Source organism: Lingula anatina, chromosome 1 (assembly GCF_051362555.1).
Source record: "Lingula anatina isolate TDL-2025a chromosome 1, LinAna3.0, whole genome shotgun sequence".
Classification (NCBI taxonomy): Eukaryota; Metazoa; Brachiopoda; class Lingulata; order Lingulida; family Lingulidae; genus Lingula; species Lingula anatina.
Genome location: NC_141767.1, coordinates 9,050,217 through 9,071,130, shown reverse-complemented (window position 1 = coordinate 9,071,130; position 20,914 = coordinate 9,050,217). Strand labels below are relative to the sequence as shown.

Genomic DNA, 20,914 nt, shown 5'->3' with positions numbered 1-20,914 from the left:
CGCCCAGCTCGATAGCTCCTAGACTGCAACTTGTCAATTTCAGAAGAGCGCCCTCTATTGGCATTTTTGTTCACCAATATTGGCTTTAGATGATGATTGAAACCTTAATTTGGACCCAGTGTAGTGAAACTGAATCCCAAATACACACAAATAATAGCCATTAGACTTGAATATTTCATGTTTTTCATTGTATACGCGACTCTTCGTCTTCAGTGAGATGCATGATACTCGATCCAAATGCTTGGGGATACTAGGTAAACTAAAGCATTGTGTGCTACTCCTTATTTCATATCTTTCAGACAATAAATTGATACCGAGTAGGTTGCAGCCGCCTGCGCTAATGTGTTAGGTGATCCTTGTCACAGCTACCACATCCACCATTACCAATTATCCTTCGTGAACATCAGAATGTGCTTCTCTAGCACAACCTACGAATGTAAAGCTTTTATTCAAACACTGAGTGACCAATCATACAATAAAAGATATTGGTAGGTCTGGTGTTTTATGCTCATGTAATAACCCCAAGCTTTCCTTATGACTATTTTCCGTTAAACAGAAATAATACTTCCTGAACACGGGGTCCGCTAGCTAGCATTCTTCAATTTTGTAAACTTTTCTAGAGATCCCTGTGGTATCAGAAGGCACAAAAATAACAATGTGCGAGAGCTTTCGGCTCATGCCTTGGTTAAAGCCCTGCAAAACACAATTATAGGCCTTATATCCGGTATTCTGGATATAAAAACAAGTAGACGGCATCACTTCTATCCTAGGTCGTGTCAGTTGTTAAGGTTTTCCCTCTTTTTCCTCTTTTTACCTGTCTATAGTTGATGATTGACTCGGGTCGAGGATACAAATAAAGGTGTCTGTATAAAAAAAAAGGCCGAAACTTCAATTACTGAGTGCGAAAAACGTGTTGCTGCCTTGGGATCTGTCAACAGGAGTTCTCTTGAAAGGTAGTTCTCAAGGAAAGAAAGTAAGCCAAGTTGTATCGTTTTGGTTTAACGAAAATACTGGTAGTATTGGGTTCATGGATGGATGCACTTTTAGATTTCTCAGAGAAAGCGCTTTTCGTTCAACAAGTACAGTTAATAGCCTGCAAGTCCGAGTGGGATTGAACTGAACTGAACCTTAGTTCATGTTGTAGAATAAACCCATTGTTAACTTTACTGTGGAGTTCCTTTATCGTATTCTCTAGCAGGTAGCGTACAGCAGTACAAAACATTTTGCATGGGATATTTAGGATATTCTGAAGAGCAAACGTCGTTTAGTTGTTATAACACCATTTATTTTAATTTCCGTGTTATGCTCACGCCTACACATGAGTTCTTCCCCTCTTTAATACAAAGCCGAATCTGCCAGTTTTAATTTTATCTATCTATCTATATATATTCACTGAACACACCAAGAAAACCAGTCGAAGCAAAATGTATGGTTTAGGCTTCCTACCATGTCGCCAATTAAGATTGAGCTTATAATGCTAATAAAAGGCGTGTCTAAAGAGCTGGCAAAAACAGTTTCAGTCTGCTTTCAAAATATCATATCATTATTCTTAACTCCCTAAAGGTTCAAGATCTAATGAGCGCAAGGCGGTTTCAGAGGTAGCGTCGGATCGGGGTGTTGTTAATAGCCGGTTAGTAGGTCTGCAGACGAAAAATAAACAGGTGTTTTCGTTTCCAGTAGGGGCCGTATCAAAATGGCAAATTCATATTGCGTTATGAATAGGTAATTAATAAGTATGCAGTGTTAATTAAAATAACGTCCACTGCAAGAACTGAAAATTCGTCTGTCTTTTGTTTTAATTTGATTAATAATTTCGTTAGTCAAACTGTAAAATAAACAACCATCTGATCCCTGAATACAGTATATGGATATTGCTTCAAAATGGCGGCATGGCTGTGGTGTTTCGTCTCCTGGAGTGCAGTTGCGGCAGTAGTAGTGCAAGGTGGAGAGTAAGTAGTTTTACTCTATAGTTCACTAGTAGTTTGTTTTATGTGGCTCGATATAAACGCATGGAACGCAATGTCCGTGCAATGCAAGTCTGGAGTTGGCTTCAAAATCCTTCACTTATTCACAAACCAAGCTACATACTGCAGTGTATATACAATGCGAAGTTCAAATACTTGAACGTTACTATGAGGTACCGAGTACGTGTAATGTGTTAGGGAAATGCCAATTGCCTTTTTGATAATTTCTTCATTTTTTGACAGGCTAGGAATGAAATCTCTTTTCCAACAGCAGACTTGTAACGGCATCTTTCTCTTCCACCACCTAAGATTTCTCATATGACAGTAACTATTTTATTTGTTTGACTCGTTTACTGCTCGGAAAATCACACTTTCACGGGCATATACAGGTTTTATAATTTTTCCTTTCTTTTCAGTATAACTTCCCTTTATGCAGATTTACTTCAAGACTACTTCAAGGATGTCCGTCCCTCAAAGACTGCAACAGAGCCGGCTGAGGTTACACTGAGTCTGGGTCTCCGCAGCATCGATTTTGATCCTAAGAAGGGGGCACTTAAAATAAACGCGGTGTTAAAATTGGTATGTTTCTTTTAAACTAAAGCAATCCTTTTAATTATTTCCCAAGACCAATCCAAGCAATCAATAAATTTATATATAGAACCAGTTGAATCTAGTGTATTGCTGGCTTTTCAAACAGATAGGGCTCATATAGCTCACACCAAAGTTTGATGAGTCTTCGGGCTAAAGTTTTTCTTCATTATTTCATGAGGCTCACAAGTATGCAGTCGCCTATGTCCTTAGATTATACAGTGCATGGAATTCAAAATGCTGCTGTTATTCTTATTGACTGCATTTATTTATTAATCAATTTATTTATTTATTCAGACCTGGATTGACTACAGATTACAGTGGTATCCACCATCTTACAAAAATGCCGATACAATTTATGTGAACGCAGACAAGTTATGGTTACCAGACATCGTACTGTACAACGCGTGAGTGTTTGATGCTGCATCTATGCAGGGAATTATATCCGATATAATTCCCTGATCTATGTGAGACACATAGATCTTGCACAGAGTGCTTGCTACAGTAATTCATTTTCCTCCCAATGATTTTCTCTGTAAGTTTATAGGAGTATAAAGAACGACAGGAGGTATCTTGGAGGATTCGTTTTGCCCTTTGAATGGTAAAAGATTATATTTTAAGATGTGTTTGACATTTGTAGGCTTTGTGAAAGACAGTTATAGTACAATTTATGTCATACTGTAGTAGCACGAAAGCACATCTCTTTTTATTTTCATTTATTATTGTTTCGCGAGCATTCTTTTATTTGAAATGTTAACAATAATTCAGACAAATGAAGATGTATATCAGCTTATACTTCATCTGACATGATGCTATCACTTTTTATATCCTCTCTTTTCATGGCCCACAAAAACTTCCAAATAGCTAGGTTTTTTATTCCGTGCCTCGGAATTCATAGCTTGAAAATCACATTTTCTATCTTCTGACGTTTGAATCATGGCAAGTTCTGTTTATTTTGTTTTTTATTTTTACTTGCAAAATAAATCTGCCATCGAATCTGTGATCCCCGATTTCTTTTTTAGAATGGCTCCAACAAGAGATGTAGTGAATGCTCTTGCCACGGTTTCACATGATGGACACGTGGTTTACAAGTCCAGCAAAATATACAGGTATTGAGAATAGTAGTTCAGAACTGTAGCAAGTGGAATTTAATGGAACATTTTGTAGTATAGATTGATTCTACTAATATATGTATAGGCCCTACAGTATAAATCTCAAAATTCATTTTGACAGAATTTCATGAAGTTAGTTTCTCATGATAATGTACAGTCATAATAATTGGTGCTTTATTGTGTTTTACACTTCAAGTCTATGGCTATTTTATTAGTTTGATAAGCTCGGGCAGATATTAAGCCAAACATTTCTTCTTCCAATTTAAGTGCTATTTGTGATGCTGCATCTTCCTCCACTGTCCACCAATGCAATCTAAAATTCGGGTCCTGGATATACAGTGGCGATGAGCTTGACCTTGTGCTGGACGACATGGACAAAAACCAAACCTTCCCTTACGTGGACACTACTGACTACGTGGAAAGTCACTTCCTGGACCTGATCAGCGCCAACGCAACGCGGGTAGTAAAGTACTATGCCTGTTGCCCGGAACCTTATGTCGATGTCCAGTATACTCTCAATCTTCGTGTCAAAGACGAAAAATAATAACTTTTTTGCCACAGCCAAAAAGATTACTTGACTGAAAAAACTAAAGAGTCTATTTCTTAAATACTCGAGGAAAATATTGACAGTAACATAATGAAAATCACTGCTCTAATGTGGTTAGCAAAGCTTTGTATTGAAAGGTGGGTCTCGCTCGTTTATAGGCGTGTATTCAACACTGCTATAAATCTCTTCTAGAAATACATTAAATACTGCAGTGGTTTTTTATGAAAGTCATTACTTGACGATAATAGACGCGTGGGTAAAATGGTTGACGACAAGGTTTATACCCTAGCAGTTGGAATATAAAGGAAAGCCTAGTAATGATAATCGTCGTACATCTTACGCAATAAAAAGTTCTGCGTAGTGCATTCAGTTATCAACGTTAGGTCAATAAGCGACAGTTTATATGATTTTTTTTCATTATACTTCATATATCGAGAGTAATAGTTTGACGCTGTAGAGGGACTGATTTAATAAAAGGAATATTGCAAATGTAATGCTCAACCAAGGCCTGCTAAACCCTCTGAAATTGTTGGTCGAGGTCTGTATTTTCCCTGATAAAATGAACTTATTTAATAATGTTTGGTTAAATAACAACTAGACTAACCAAATTGCATCAGCAGTTTGCAGAGACCAAACACGTAGTACATTTTATTTGACCATGCAAAAACACGGTGTATGTCATGTTAAATGTAAACCTAAGGTCCATTTTCTTATTATACATACATACATACATACATACATACATACATACATAGAGAGAGAGAGAAAGAGAGAAGAGAAACGATAATGAGCGCTGATTGGTCTCATTCTCATTTTCATTTCGAGTTGTGTTGGCAAAGTACAGAGAACATTTTACAGCTTGCGTAGTCGAGACCAAAGTTTCTAAGTTGATAAAAATAACATCTTTTCTGCCCAATATATAAAATAGTCTACCCTAACAAGCAAGTGAAGGGTAAAGGTATTGTTTATTTTGAATATAGGTGTAAGCATGATATAGACCTTCTAAGATGCCTAAACAGCTTCTACAAGAGGCAACAGCAAAACCTTATTATCTTCTGTTTATAATAAAAAACAGCTGGAAGAGTGTAAATCAATGTCTAAAAAAAAAAAAAAAAAAGAAAGAAAGAACGGAAACGGCGCATTTCACAAATACTCGGCCAGTGTAAATAAACCTAGTTTAACGCATATTACAAAACCTCACTGCATTGAAAAGAATGTCCTGATATTCAACTTGTAGCTTAGCATCCTTTCCAAATGTGTTTCCAAATTCCACAACCAATATATATATATTCCGAACTCAACCCATAAATTGCATGCCATGCGTATACCGCCCCTTTCTCATTAGCGTAGAATTGATCTCGCAAGATGGCGACCTGGGGAACCACTATGCTGCTAAATCTGCTCTTTATCCATTGCATGACAGTATGGGCGCTCGTCCTTGCTCAAGGAGCAGAGTGAGTATTTATTCTTTCACACAGGAGCTGCAACACTTTTTGAACATTCTTAAACAGCAAGGTTTTGATGAAACAAGAGCATATTTTGTCCAGAAAGTAGACGATACCGTACGCCTTAATCTAATCGATCTCGGGAGATGATGTGCAATAACCTTTTCGAGCTAGTGTGCTATCATTGGGTAATATCAGTCAGTAATCAGTTATATACACACAAGTAGTATCAGATATATTGCTTTCTCGCAATGTTTTTAGATCTACTAAATATATATGTATCGTAATGCACGGCTTAAGAAAAAATTCCAAGGCTGGTCACCACCTATAAATCAACGTATTATTGTTTTGCTCTTTCTGTTGGCATTTAATGCTGAGAAGTCGATGGAAAAACCACACGAACCGTTGACCACCATGGGGAATAAAGTATAGGACCTACTATATTTCATAGCTCCATTGTTCTATGTTTCAGTGAGGCAAGACTCAAAGTCTCGCTGTTCCTGTCCCGAGGTTATTCTAAGGGTGTCATCCCATCGGAAAACCCGGAGGCTCCACTTCAAGTTACACTGAGTTTAAAACTGATAAAGATCCTGGATTTCGACGTGAAAAGACAGTACATTTCCTTTGTAGCATGGCAAACAATGGTAGTTGATTTTTTCCCTTTTTTTGTATAAATTGATGTGTTCATAATATATTGGAGAACTCTATAAACTGCAAACACTAATTGCATGTACATAAAGAGAATTTCTCCACTTCTCACCATGCGAAAAATGAAAATATGGTACAATTTGGGTCATTTTCAGCTATCGCAGGCCTCATTTCAGGTGTGGTTTATAAAATCCGCCATTTTACTAATTGATGCAAAAAAAAAAAAAAAAAAAAAAACTAGTTATGTCAAGGCTTTGTATCAACTGCTTGGTTATATCAAGAATTGAACAGTGCAATTTTAGCATCAACACAATTCATTATGTCATCTCAGTCAGGATACTCACATACCTCTAGCTAAAATCTAATTTATCAAATTGCTAATTGAGCCGAAGTATCTTTTTTCATTTCAGATGTGGAAAGCTGACAATCTTCAATGGACTCCAGCCTCTTTCAATGACGTAAGCAGGATTGCCGTGGCGGCCTCTCAAATATGGGTGCCGGATATTCAGCTGATGAACGCGTGAGTGATACTTAACTTGGCACCGTTTCTCCATAAGCAAGACGTATGTTAGCTTTTCGCCATTTAATCAAGAGAACATTCCGTTGCTGTAGATGTTTCCTAGTGTTTGCCGCTGATGAGTATACTCTGTAACAGCATGGCGGCGTTGTTTGATGTCTTTTCCCCACCTGTCAAGATTATCGTGATGTAATGATACACATATTTCATCTTTATACTTAAAATGACGTCCCAAATTTGTTTTCTTTATTTCTTTTAAACCTCAGAGCTGCACCTACGGAAGATATCACGACCAATACAAATGTTCGACTGGCCAACAATGGCGAGGTTATATATGTTCCGTCTAAGAAATACACGTAAGTGATTTTTTTCTTTCGGTATCAGTACACTTTAACAGAGGCCCCTCCAGCTGTTAGAAAACAGATTTTGTAACTGTTAGAACAGCTAGAAGGTCGTCCGGTAAAGAGTACCATATCAGTGCTTACTACCCTACTGCTGGGACGATCGATAACTTAGTTACTGATCCGAGTGACCACTGTTGCAAGCCAGTGTCAGAAGAGTATGCGGGATTTTTATACAGACCTTATAAACGGATTTGGCGTTTCCAAACTCGAGTCTCAGGGACCATTCCCACAGATATTTGGATCGACCTATCTCCCTGGGGAGTCTTACTAAAATTTCCGTCAAGCTAAGTAAAGCTGTTAAGGGTGGTAATTATCTTTACCCTAGCAGATTCGGTAGGCGTGACAGACAATTAAGCCGGTTAAGACCGATCCAGACAGATTATCAGCCCGGGAGCCACTGAGCTGCCGCTAGGGGGACTTTAGAGAAACCGGAAGTTTATTTTGAATTGACCAAAATTTCGAGTATTTAGAGGGTATCAAAAAGGGTGAAATATCTCAGCTATTAAGATACCAAATGCATCATTATTTATATTCACATTTTTAAAAATAAATTTCAAATAAGCTGAGATGCGCCTTGAGTTGATCCAAAGTCGCTTTTGTGTAAAAAAGTGAGTTTGAAATTAAAAATTTGTGAAAGCAATTACGCAAGTCCAACTTTAACGCCGATGTTTGTACTTATAGAGGTCTCTCTGGATTTTAGAATTTACGAAAAAATGTGAGGAATTTATTCAGCTTTTTGCTATAGTAAGCATGTCAAGGGGCATTTGTTCAGCTGAAAGTGTCTCGATTCAAACCACACTCGAGTGCCGTCAAAAAATTGCTCTCGCAATATCCGTACATCAGCCTCGTTTCGAGTTCTTATATTCTTTAGTAACCCAGTCTCGTTTTGGCCTTTTCCTTTATTGCACACACAAACACGTACGTATTGAAAATGTGCAGATTTGATTATCGAATATATTATAGTCTGGTGCTGGGAAGAAGAGGCAAAAAAACAAAAAAAAAAAACAAAAAAAAAAAACAGAATATGCTGGAATGGCCCGACTATCACTCAGATTTTACTGGTTGTTCTTTTTTCAATGCTATTAGTTTTTTTTGTATTAGAGAATACTATATTACCAACTTGCATGCACCATATCAATTTTTTCATCAATACATAAAATTTAACAACAAATGAAGAACCAGTATTATATTTCATTAATTATTTTTGCTTTTATTATTTTAACATTCAAGCTACTTGTATATCATCTGCAATACAATCACAGAAAATATCAATTTTTATTGTTTTTAAATTTACTACATGCATTGTAATGATTATAATTTTCACTACTCATAATGAATCAGTGCAAATTTACATTGCAATTCATAATTGTTAAGCCAATGAACAGACAGATTCCTTTTGAAAGGGCAATTCTTAAATTTTAACATATGATATAATTTTATTAATTTTCACAAGGTTAGCTTTTTTTTTTGCTACCAAGTCATATTCCAATCCATCTTTGCATTTGATTTTACTCAATTGTTTTATTTCTAAGTTAAGTTTTGTCCAATTGCCAATGACAAACTACATGTACATTACACCATGAATGCATATTCTTGATTTTACTGATTATCTACTAGTATACAGATAATATTAGCAACAGCTACAGTCAAGAAAAATATGTAATCCCTTTAAAGTATGCCATAAGTTGAGGTGGTGCTCTATGTCACACAGCATCAGAAATGATGGGTGTCTGGGACAACTTCTATCTGTCATGACTCATGAGGATTGCAGATCAAGGTATGGCAAAAGGATTCATCCTGGCCCCAGACATGTTGTTCAAGCCTAATGAAATATACATATAGAAATGTGAATAAATCCATTTATCCCATTTACTAGTATTTAAAAGGTACATAAAAAAGTTGTTTTCTAGTGGTTTTCTTATCACACACACTCACATAAACTAAAATAGATGTTTAAATATATTTATTATATATATTATATATAATAATATATTAAAATATATAAACAACCTTTGTAATAGCAAAACAGGTAGCAATTATAGTTGAATAGTATTACTGAGGGTAATCTAGACTCAAATTCAATCAGTATTGAAACATTTATTGATTGTTCTTTCATAGTTCACAAACTTAAAAATCATATGTTTGTGCAAGTATATGCGTACTTGTGTATGGCAGAGAAAGAATGAGATGGCGACGCGCGTGTGCGCTCGCGCGTCAGTCAGCGTGTGACAGCAAGTATCTGCACACTGCCAACTCAAAATCACCTTTTTCTGCTTTTTTAAGCCCATGTCTAACAAAAACGGCATAAATATCTTACAATGACATTCATTCAATAATGACGAAACCAACGAAGCTGCTAGCTACCATTGACCCAATGATCTTTACGCTCAATATACACCTTGTTGGAAATGCTCAAAATCTATAAGACAGAGGTTTCTCCGGATTCCAAAATTTTCATATGTGCAAAAATGATAATTTAGCTATCTAAAAATGTGAACAGAAAAAGAAAATACTTGTTCAGCTGCATTTGTCTCTATTCAAAAAAGCGTGTTTACGTCGGAGTTTTGTCTGACGCCATTTTGGTGCTGGCATCTAAAATCAGTGAAAACTCTGTAAAATACATATGTCAACATTCTTTTGGTGTATACAATATAACTTAAGCATATAATATATCGTTCTGCCAAGTCTTTTTAAATACACCTCTACAGTCATTCTATAATCACCTTTTAATCTTACCCTATTCTATGCCTCTGATTCCCGCCATATTTTCTCAAGGCGAAGCGGGCCTATTTAAAAACGAGGCTACTATCTAATAATTGGGAAAATGGGGGCGTCTCGATAGTCCGAAGGTTCATTGGTCCGAAGGTTCATTGGTCCGAAAAGTGGTAACATTTTCATCGATTTTTTAATCAAGGGTTCATTGGTCCGAAGGTTCTATAGTGAACCTTCGGACCAATGAACCTTCGGACTATTGAACCTTCGGACTATCGCTACGGCCCCGGGAAAATAACGGTCATATGGGCCAGTGGCTCCCCGGCTGTATCGTTTATTATTATAGTGTCTCGTCTAAGTGCAGCTTATCACTGCATATCGTGGCACCTTTTCTCTTATTTATTTATTAATTTTAATTAAAATCATTATTTCTTTCGATTTTTTGTTTATTCTTTATCTGTTTTTATATCTATTTATCTATTTTTATTATTATTATGATGATGATGATGACGATGCAAATTTCAGAGCTAGCTGCGCCACAGATCTTAATGACGAGGTTCACGAGTGTAAGCTGAAGTTCGCGTCCTGGGTTTATCCCGGCGACCAGCTGGACTTGGTAGGGGACGACCTCGACCTGACCGAATATAGCGCTGATATGGAGTGGAAATTGCTGAACGCCACGACGGTGCGTAACGCTAATAAAACTATCCCTGACATAACCTACACACTCAAGCTAAGCAGGGATCGTTCAGCAGGTAAGTCGAGATACGAATTAAAGACATTTGTTAAGATAGGCTTTTCTCTGAACACCCAAACCCAATATAGAGGTGCAAATGAGGTCATAGGCATGCTCTTTAAAATATTTAGTGCATAGATTCCAAACTGTGCTTGATTATTTAAGGTCCCACAACTTGTATCAGAGTTTCACTCTCCTGGTACCATGAATAATAAAAAACAATTCATCGTCTAGCCCCACAAAAGGAACATACGTTACTGTCTCAAATGCAGCTGTGAACGATTTACTCACTTTGAAAATTCAGTCATCATTGGTTTTGTTCTCCTACAAGTATAACATTGTAAAAATTATGATAATCTTCTGTATAGAGCAGTTGTTTTTGTTAATTGTTTTTAAGCGACTTGAGTTTGCTTGTCACTGAATGTTAAAAAAACGATGAAAATACACCCTACCGACAGTAAAATAAGCATTAAATAAACTATTTTCCATTCGTGGTCCAAATATTGTATCAGAAATACCAAACTATCATGGAATCAATATAAATTTTCAGTCAGCAACAAAAATCCCCGTTTCCTATTGCACCAAGTACTTGGGTAAGATGAAACTTTCTGACAATTTTTCTGGGGAACATACGTTACATAGTATTAAACATGACGCAAAGCCCCTCGAGTTACAGTTTAAATATTTATAAAACTTCCTTACGTTATGTATAACTATAACTTACCTTAACTGAATGACTATACAACATATATCGGAACGCGATATAAAATTTTTAATCAAATGACCCGGAATAAAGACAATTATCAGTCGTGGATTTTTATTCTATACACACATATGCTTTAAAATTGAATACAACTGTATTCATTCAATTTTACTCTTTGGATTTTTCAGCATGTGAAATGCACCTGTGTATTAGGTTTGGGTGTGAAATGAAATATTTTATAATAGAAAAATTATTTTAAAAGGATACATTACCGTGTTTATTACTGATATGTTACAACAAAACATTGTCTTCTTTACTTTGTGCAGATACAAAAGGCAATTTACGAAATATATTGTTTGCAATACAAGACAAAAACACGAGAAAGTTTTTGATTAATTATAAATTCTGAACATAAACATTTGCATGAGATACGAAAAATTGGTTTTTGGGTGTCATGCTTATTTTAAAAGCGTTATTTAGTGGGCTGCGAGTTGGACCTATTACAAAATACATTGTGACCTTTCTCTCTGTATATTTTTCTTCCTAAGTATACCGACCGCTTGCTATTTCAAGAACTTGATATCGATAGCTATAGGACATATACACAACAGTCATAATGCATAATATTTTCTCTCAATTTCAGACGCTGGACCCGTAAGCTTAGGAGCGTCTCACATCATCACGTGGCAGCTATGGATTCTAGTAGCACTAGCTTTAGCTTCTCAGCAATAGCAACCATTATATTAAGGAATTCATTCGAAGTGCCTGTTTCTTATATGTAAACCGATCTCAAGTGGTGCCAAAATGGAGATGCGTCAATAACTTGCATCGCCGCCATGCAAGGGCAGTTGAGATAGCATTAATTTTTTAATATGATATTAATATTAGACAAGAGAAATATGTTAGATCTGTATTTTATGCTGAAGTCCGATCTCTCATTGGCTTCATTTTGTTACCCCCTAAACAGTCATACTAACCCTTCACGTTTTTTTTATGTTGTAAGTTGATGCTACTAGCCATCTGTTCAGCTATGATTCATCTCTTCCAAAACCAATCAATTTTCCATTCACGTGCCCTACATATTATGGTATATTTGCTTTGTGACCCCCTACCCCCTATCAGAATCCTGGATCCGCAAACGATTACTAGTAGGAAATGAGTTTTCAAATTTTGAGTATATATATGGTGGAATAAAAAATGTCATATTTTGGAGAAATGTGTTATTGATTGGTGGAACAGTATTATTGTAATGTGGTGTATTAAACTGGCGCTTTTCCATTATCTTAGGGTTCAAGATAGGCCCGATGTGTATCCCATTATTCCCAAACCTACAACATGTGAAAGATTAAAATACATTTTGAGGTCGACGGGTTACCATGTTTTTTTTTTTTTTTTTTTTTTTTTTTTTTTTTTTTTTTGAGTTGCAACTGCGTTTTTAATAAGATGTCCAGAACAAAAAGACCTGATCAATTTTCCCAGAAACATGAGCAGATTTTATCTATGATCGGTTGGTAATCAAAAGTTCAATTGGCCTCGGTTGTTGTCACACCAAGTTTTCCAGATATGATACAAATGTTTGAGAACGTTTGAAGAACGTCTGCCTTGCGTGGTCTTTACATCAAGACGTGTTGAAAACGGTTTAAAAGGCTGATATTTTACTTAAGTGCCTTAGAGGTGTTATACGCACGTTTTAAATACCAGAAGATGTCAAGGACGCCTCTGTTACAAGACCAGTGGTTTGCTGGGAAGATGCGGTGGCTGAGATGAAGCGATTGCGGCGGGATGTTCACACAGCTGCAAATGGAACAGCAACAGCAATTGGGTTTTTCAGCAAAGGTCAGTTAATTAGTTCTTCATTAGTTGCATTGATTAATTAACATACCAGAAAGAGTTTAATGTCTCGATGTACAGAATTTGATTTTAGTTGGAGAGAAATTTATGCAAACAGATAAAGCACCCTGGTCCAAAGTGGTATCTATTTCAGGAGCACACAGTGGGCCTTCAGACTTCCCTGGGAAAATTGGCTTGTGGGGCTCGGGAAGACTCTCTCTCTCTCTCTCTCTCTCTCTCTCTCTCTCTCTCTCAAGATTAACAGAGGATTTTGTTTCACACGTGTAGCAAAAATAGGGATTTCCCTGCCATCTAGTTTAAACTTAACCTACTCGGTGGGTGCACAGCTCTTGTAAACGTTGTGCCCAGGGGTACAAAAATAAACCCAATATGCAAATCAGAAACATTCGATAACGCTTCCTCTTTAACTTTTGCGGAAATTAAAAAAATATTATGAAGAAAACAGAATCGATTGTGCATTCTAATACCCTTTATTAGAACAATCCCCTCCGGGGTCAGGTAGCTTCAATCACATTCAAATAGCGAAGTTGGATTTATTATCCTATCAAAAAACAAAATGTAGCTTTTACTATTGCCCAAGTTGTCATTTTTTGCTCCCTTCAATACTATGTCCAGACACGAAGTCTTTAAAGGAGAGTAAATTTGATGCTGACCTCTACCGAGATCAGTTTTGCTTCAAATCTTTACGGTGTAATCACAACATGTAGAGACCATCAAAATCTACTTGTTTATCTTCGTTTCTAGAAGGTGCTATAACCTACCGAAAGTTATTTATAGAGATTTGGCATCTAGGTAAAGGCAGAAAGGCCACAAAAAAGTCATAATGCCGGAAAAAATTCGCTGAAATGTCTGTTGGCCCGTGAGACCTTTCTTTCTGTTGCCAAACAAGAGAAACTTTTTTCCTAGGGCTGCTCTGATTGTGGTCTTTTTAGTGCAACCGACTTTGCTGTTAGCCTACATCTGTCTTGCTTCTTGTATGATATACTTTATTTAAAATCAATGAAACTGGGGGGAAAGGAACTCGATATGTTATGCTCACAGTTGTGAACTAAACCTAATACCAAATATTTAGCTTATTTCCGGGCTAGAATGAAACTCCCAGGCAAAAATCTATGTTATCGTTTTTTAGCAGATGTCGAGGTAGTCAATTCCGTGGTTAATGAAGATTTGTCTGCCAGGCGAGACTCAGAAATACTGTTCTCAATTCTCAAAAGTTGAATGTTCGGTTCAAGATTCGACTCGTTTTTGGAAGGGCAATTCCAGCAATTTATTCAGTTTCTCATTTTCACTAATTCTGCAGACACGAAATAAATGTAATCTGACCTGACAAGTTGACAAGTTACCCACTGGCAGAAATTGTTGTTGTTGGTCTGAAGCGGTGTGCAGGGACAGCATGTCGCTGGACCTTTTCTGAGCCTACATGTGATTCAGAAGTTTTGTTTTCATAGCTGTTCTGTAGATGTTTTATTTGTGGAAATTTTAATCCTTCCTCGAGTTATTACTTGTCTACATAATTTTGTGATTGTTCTTGGACTATTATGGTCCACTGTCAATAATAACTGGATAGCAAGATTATTCGCAGAAGTCCTTTATATAAAGTAAAAATCTAAGATGACAATGAAATGTTCAAACTACAACTCTGATTTATATGTGGATAGACTCATGGAAAAATTGACCTAAAGGACCAAACCGATTTTCGGTCTTGCCCTTGAACCGCGGGGTACCCCTGAAAACGCTGAAGAACAATATTATACTTCCCTAAGAATAAACATCGTTAGTCTAAGAAATTACACACCTGAAAGAAATCGCATAAAACGTATTTACCTTTGCCATCTCATCTTTTGGAACGTGTAACTTACACGGAACAGAAAATGAACGGTATATATGTTGTTACACTTAGAGACTTTGTACATTTGATGAAAAAATAAAACTCTAATCAAAACTATGTTAGTTATATAGTTTATTTCTGTAAGACAATTTTAATGTTGGTGATGTGAAAATCTTGAAATAACTCAAACCTAATTCAAAGTTGGAACTTCTGTTTCTGTGTATTATGTTTGGAATGGTAATGACTCACATATGTTAGCAACGGTTTCCCTACACTGAAACGGCATTTACAGGTTTTAGAAATAGTTCAGCGGTCACTTTAGGGCAAAAGGTTCAAGTAGCCTCTCAATCATTTTGAAAAATTGCTACGTGGTCAAAATGATGGAGAAATTGCTGAAATACAATATTGTTTTAAAAGAAATTCTTTATTCGTGGTCTTTTGATTTTAAATCGATTTGGCCTACTAGTAATTTGCAATGCCTTATTACAGTTGAGTTTCTTGTAAATATTTTTTTGTAATTATCTTGGCAACTGCATTTTGAAATAGTTTTGCCACATTAGTTTTTAAAAGCAGTCAGTCTATCTCATGTGTTCTTAGCAATGCTTTGAGCCAGTTGAGCAGAATGCATTTTCTGTAAATATAACTTAACTAAAATGATTTTTATCTATTTATTTATTAATTTTGCATGGCACTGTTTGTTGCAAAACATATATTTTGTCTCTTACCTAACGTCACGCTTAGCACCCATCAAAGTAACAAGTGGAACCTAGTTGGAAGAAATTACCTTTCTAGAGATATAAGTATCCAATTTTATTCTTGATAAAATAATATTCGACAACTTCCTGCTTGCCTGTGGTGTACAATTTAAGAAAGTTTTTTTACACAGGCTGTAGCGTGGGGAGCCGGACACGAGGCGGTTAGTGTTTCAGACCAGCTGAAATTATTGACTGCATATTAGCATATGTCAAGTTTTCGTTCATATGTAGTAGGATGGTGTCGGGGTCATAGGGCTTTTGACTATATGCCGTTACCTTTATTAAAAAAAGTCTGCCACGGGAATCGTGTCAATATAGGGATCAAAGATAACCAACACATCTAAGTAAGTAATCACGATCTGCAGCTGAAACTTAATACGTCGCTACGTCACGCTGTGCGGAGCTTTTTGCCATGAACCTTGGTTCTTCTGCAGGAACACCGAGAGAGATGGGGCGTGCAGGCAACAACGCGCTGTGCAACACTTTGCTTTTCTGTAGCATACTTGCCTATCTTACCATTGGAGCCCAAGCCCAAGAGTAAGTTTTATTTGAATTAATGCACGACGGTTCTCATGCGATTTGGTAACACATTTTGCCATTCTTGTGTTACACCAATGTAACTAGAAACAGTGTCTGGGTTCATATTTTACATTCAATCGTGACTTCTTTGGTGTTTTCTGATTTGGTGTGAACAAGTGAAAACAATTACATTGACTATTGAAAAATAGGCGTTTTTTAAATGATAATAATAAAGAGTTTTGAATAGCTAGGAAGATCGAAAGGCGTACATTCTATGTTACGGAGAGTAACAAGCTTTAGAAGATAAACAGTTTGCTTTAAATGCTTCCACTCTAACAAACGTGTAGCTTTACATTATTTGTTTAAATTTGAAAAACAATTGAGGCAAATTTTAATAACACATTTATTGTCGTTTTGTGTCTGAAATTAATTTTTATATGTTCATTAATATACACATATTAGCGAACAAAGTGGTAAACCTTTATGTACAGCACCCATACAAAATATGTACGCTTCGTGTTCTGTTTTTCATAGGGTAACTTGATAGATGTCATCTTATCATATTTTCGCCTTCTTGAACCACTTAATTGTTTTTCTTATATCTTGATAAAACAGTTACCCGTTGGAAATCGGTATTTTTCTGAAATATGGTGTTTGCTCTTTTTCACAGTGAAAATACCATTTACGAGCGGTTGTTTAAAGACTATGACAAAAATGTTCGCCCTGCAGTGAATATATCGTCGCCAGTGCCAGTGACTTTCAATCTGATATTGAGGAAGATCCTAGAGTTCGATCCGGAAGATCAATCCATTTCCTTTGCTGCATGGCTGCAGATGGTAAGATTTAGTGTTGCATTTACACAAACCTTCATGGATCACCCTGAATAAGAACCTATACGTATTGTGTGTATGGGCGTCAAATCAACATTGAATTGTTCTGTGCAAGTTAAATGATAATACCGCCCAATAGCCCAAATAGCCCTCTCACTGCCTTCTTCCATAACGCTAACAATATGAGTTAGTTAGCTTGCATCCCCGGGAAATTCTTCTCATTGCCAACCTGCTAGTACCAGACGCTTCACCTCTATGTATTACCTTTACCTTGGAGGTAAGCATTAGACATGCAACAGCTGGAACGGGCTTAATGTTCCATGACATATCAGAGGTATTGGACGTGGGGATGGGGTGTATTCAATGTCATATATTTGGCTTATATCGGAGAGATGAATTAATGGTTTTCTTAAGCAGTGGGCAAAACGATGAAAACTTACCTGATTCAGATTCCATCTTCTTATTAGGCAAAAGTGTGATATTTCACAGAGAGTAAAATGTCTAAACATATTCATAATTTTGTCTCCCTTTCTTGTGAACGAACCACTTATTTGGCGACCAGAAAAAAGGCCAGTTAAAAATAAGCTCAGGATCTGCATTCTTGAATATTTCCCCCTGACCCTATAAGCACCCAGTTCAAGCAAAACACACCGAAATTGTATATTTTCGTCCATTCCCACGGTTTAGCAGTAATTGCTTTTAAAATACATTTTTTGGCTCAGTTATATAGGTTTCAGAACTGCTTGTTTTCTTGTTTTCTGCGTGTATTCTTGACATCGATGAAGTGGCACCGTCAGGTTCATGATATCCAAGCTCAATATTGGATATAACGGTTAATCGTGTGAAGTTCAGAAGGACCTCTTCACTGGCGGAACCAGGCTTTGGCGTTAGGGAAAGAGGGGGCGGTGACAAATATACAAAAGAGTCGACGAGGAATTTTAACGTAATACGTACGGGACAGGATTGGATGAAATACTTGGTTTTGTGTCGTTCCAATTGTTGCATTGTGTTCTTGGTTAAACGAGGGACGTATTCCCCCTGTCTCTTCCCCTTGAATCCGCCACTGCTCCTGATGAGATCTTTGTGGGTTTTTCTGCTCGCTTTTAGTGCATTGATTAGTAAGATTAGTGAGAAAGCGTTTTCTCTTTTCCCTTAGTAATACACTGGACTGTTGTTGAATTTAAACCAAGGAACTTTACCGAATTCACTGTGCAGAACTAGTTTTTCCTGAGTAAAGTTGTCAGGTGGCGTAGTGTGTGATTCGTGTCCGTGTGCTCGTATAGGCGCGCACTTGATGGGCGTTTTTGTTTGGGTTGACCATTTTTGTTTCAAAGTATCGTATGAACTTTAATCGACCCTTTTTACATGTTGGTGGGTCTGTTTTTATTATTTCAATCTGTATAAATATTAAAAGTTGAAACAAGTATTAAATGTTAATGTCCATGCACTGCTTTCCCTTTAGACCTGGGAAGATAAGAGGTTAGTGTGGTTTCCAAGAAACTTTGGCGGACTAAGTGAACTAGAAGTTCGTGGTGAAGATGTGTGGATACCTGATGTAGAGCTCTATAACACGTGAGTTGATATGGCAAATAAAATATGTCATCATTCAGTGTGATCCTAAGTAAATGTTTTTAGTTTAAACCCGTTTATTTTACCACTGAAACTATTTCCGTATTTGTTACTTAACTATCATAAAAAAATAATCTGGCCCTGCCCCCCCCCCCCCCCCAATAGTTTGCACGTATGCCCTCCTTGAATAAGAATTTTTAAATTGCCATTTTAAACCCTTTTACTTCCACCACTTATTAATCAACAGAAGACTGTGGCATTTAGTGTTGTTCTTCGTTATCTTTATAAACTGATAGTTTTCTAAGTAGTTATTAAGCGTAGAAAATTAGCCTTCTTCATGTCATTAAATTATTTGTTTTTAATAGAATTGGACCAACAGAGGCCCTCACGGATTTTAGGGTTTTGCTTCAGAGTAATGGGACCGTAATATATGTACCAGCCAGTACATTCGTGTAAGTTAGCCAAGGAAATATCTTTTAGTTCATAAATGAAAGGCTCGTATAACCATAACACTTGGATTGTATTGTGGACTATAATATTTAAGTCAGATTCCTAGAGATGAAAACTTCTAAAATCGTGGTTTGATTGAAAGAATGAAATTGCAATCTTTTTTTTTCAAATAAAAGAAGTATATTTTTGGCAAGGTGAAATCAGCAAAGCAAATTCATCAAGGTGAAAGAGACTACCTGCATTTCTTACAGAGCAAGTTGCCCTACTAATCTTACCGATGAAGTCCATCGCTGTACTTTGGTATTTGGCTCCTGGGTTCACAGTGCCCTTAAGCTGGATCTCCAACACAAGGCATATGCCCCAACATTGCGGGAGTACACCCCTAGCCACGTGTGGGAGCTGAAGGGAGTCTCGGTGGAAGAGTTGATCAAAATGTTTGACTGTTGCCCACAGCCGTACAAAGAGGTCCGCTACACGCTGGAGCTTAGCAGAAAAAACGGCAAGTAACATGGTAAACAGAATCACTCTTGTTGCGTGGATTCTAAGAGAGACCGTAAAAGAGCCTGTGTATGTGTCGTAGTCATGGATTTAGGGCTGAAGGGGCGGTAGGGCCATGGGTAGGGACGGACTTAGCGGCATAGACCTGTTAAAAAGTTCCCCTCCAAACTTTTAATCATAAAAATGGTAACTCAGTATTTTTGCTAAAATATCTTTCAGGTTGGAAAAAAGATTCAGAACTAAACAAATAATCCATCTGTTAAGTAAGTAAATTTTGGGAAAATTTGTTTTCTACTTCAAATTTAACATCCACGCTGATTTTTTTTTTCAGAGACGCGAACTGATGCTTTTTGTTGCGCTTTTTTCAGGTTCCACGAGTTCAGCATGGATGCCGCGTCTTGACTGGAAATTCTTAACCCTACTATTAGTCCTTCGTTTTAAGATCTAAGCCGAGATGTCAGATTTTCACTAGATTTTCTCTGAAGGGTGCTTTGTCACTTGATTTTCTTAGTATGATGCTTGAAAAAAGTGTGCTGACCTAATAGGAATTTGCTTCTCAAACACATACTTAATATCTCTTAATATCTCTAGGGGGAAAAGTAGGTTTCTTCTCACACATGACACCAATACTCATTAAAGGTTGATATCAAGAAAGAAACTTTATCTACTTTTCCCCATGCATATTAAACTTTAACGAGAATGTCATTTATATATAAATACATGTAGACTTGCATTCTTGTCTTTAGGTTTAACCTTTTTCACGTTTGTAATTTTGTATTTTAGCCTTTTTAACCTATGACGCCAAATAAGGTTGAAAAAAGGAGTTGAAAGTACCTTTTACTTTAACTGTTTTTGTGTTCAATGTCGCACATGATTTGTATCGGACTTAATCGAACTTGTGCGGCTTAAACTGATCTTTGTGTTAGACATAAAACCAAACATCATACTTGGTATGAGTAAATAAATGTCATAAAGACGCCGCAAAATCGTACACTTTTTTGTTCTCGATAGTGATATGGGTATAAGTGTGTAATAAAATCTTTAAGAAATTTAAAGAAAAAGCCCATCTCGGAATAAAAGTTTCAGCGCAGCTGCTGGATATATTTCAAAACGTCTGGAGAGACTAATATACAGTCATTGAATTCGTGAGGCATTCGTTGTCTGAAAAAAGCACCTCAACATGCCGTGTGAAACACCATGCTACTTTCAGCGGTGTAAGACTTGGAAGGGCGTTTCTC

General features: G+C 36.8%; 3 protein-coding genes and 1 long non-coding RNA gene across 5 annotated transcripts; 3 read left to right on the top strand and 1 right to left on the bottom strand.

The window, feature by feature from the left end:
- The first annotated feature begins 1,783 nt into the window (after nt 1-1,783).
- LOC106151867 (acetylcholine receptor subunit alpha-like 1) lies at nt 1,784-4,576 on the top strand. Its single transcript, XM_013525293.2, has 5 exons — nt 1,784-1,949; nt 2,381-2,543; nt 2,850-2,959; nt 3,575-3,661; nt 3,932-4,576. Exons 1-5 carry the CDS (start codon nt 1,882-1,884, stop codon nt 4,206-4,208), a joined length of 705 nt encoding a protein of 234 aa, XP_013380747.2. The 5' UTR covers nt 1,784-1,881; the 3' UTR covers nt 4,209-4,576.
- Nucleotides 4,577-5,503: 927 nt separating this feature from the next.
- Nucleotides 5,504-12,592, top strand: LOC106151861 (neuronal acetylcholine receptor subunit alpha-7). The gene is made up of 6 exons (XM_013525285.2): nt 5,504-5,665; nt 6,129-6,300; nt 6,715-6,824; nt 7,088-7,177; nt 10,463-10,692; nt 12,020-12,592. Exons 1-6 carry the CDS (start codon nt 5,577-5,579, stop codon nt 12,106-12,108), a joined length of 780 nt encoding a protein of 259 aa, XP_013380739.2. The 5' UTR covers nt 5,504-5,576; the 3' UTR covers nt 12,109-12,592.
- Nucleotides 8,487-10,045, bottom strand: LOC147763957 (uncharacterized). Its single transcript, XR_015332216.1, has 2 exons — nt 9,962-10,045; nt 8,487-9,047 (listed from the first exon to the last, which is right to left on the bottom strand). It is a non-coding gene; the product is annotated as an uncharacterized LOC147763957 (long non-coding RNA).
- Nucleotides 12,593-16,090: 3,498 nt separating the features above from the next.
- LOC106151862 (acetylcholine receptor subunit alpha-type acr-16) lies at nt 16,091-20,667 on the top strand. 2 transcript variants are annotated; one of them, XM_013525286.2, is made up of 6 exons: nt 16,091-16,347; nt 17,000-17,165; nt 18,622-18,731; nt 19,094-19,180; nt 19,430-19,677; nt 20,045-20,667. In XM_013525286.2, exons 1-6 carry the CDS (start codon nt 16,223-16,225, stop codon nt 20,122-20,124), a joined length of 816 nt encoding a protein of 271 aa, XP_013380740.2. In that variant the 5' UTR covers nt 16,091-16,222; the 3' UTR covers nt 20,125-20,667. The 2 variants fall into 2 exon arrangements, with proteins under 2 accessions (XP_013380740.2, XP_013380741.1); XM_013525287.2 differs by having other exon boundaries at nt 16,092-16,347; nt 19,430-19,689.
- The last annotated feature ends 247 nt before the right edge of the window (nt 20,668-20,914 follow it).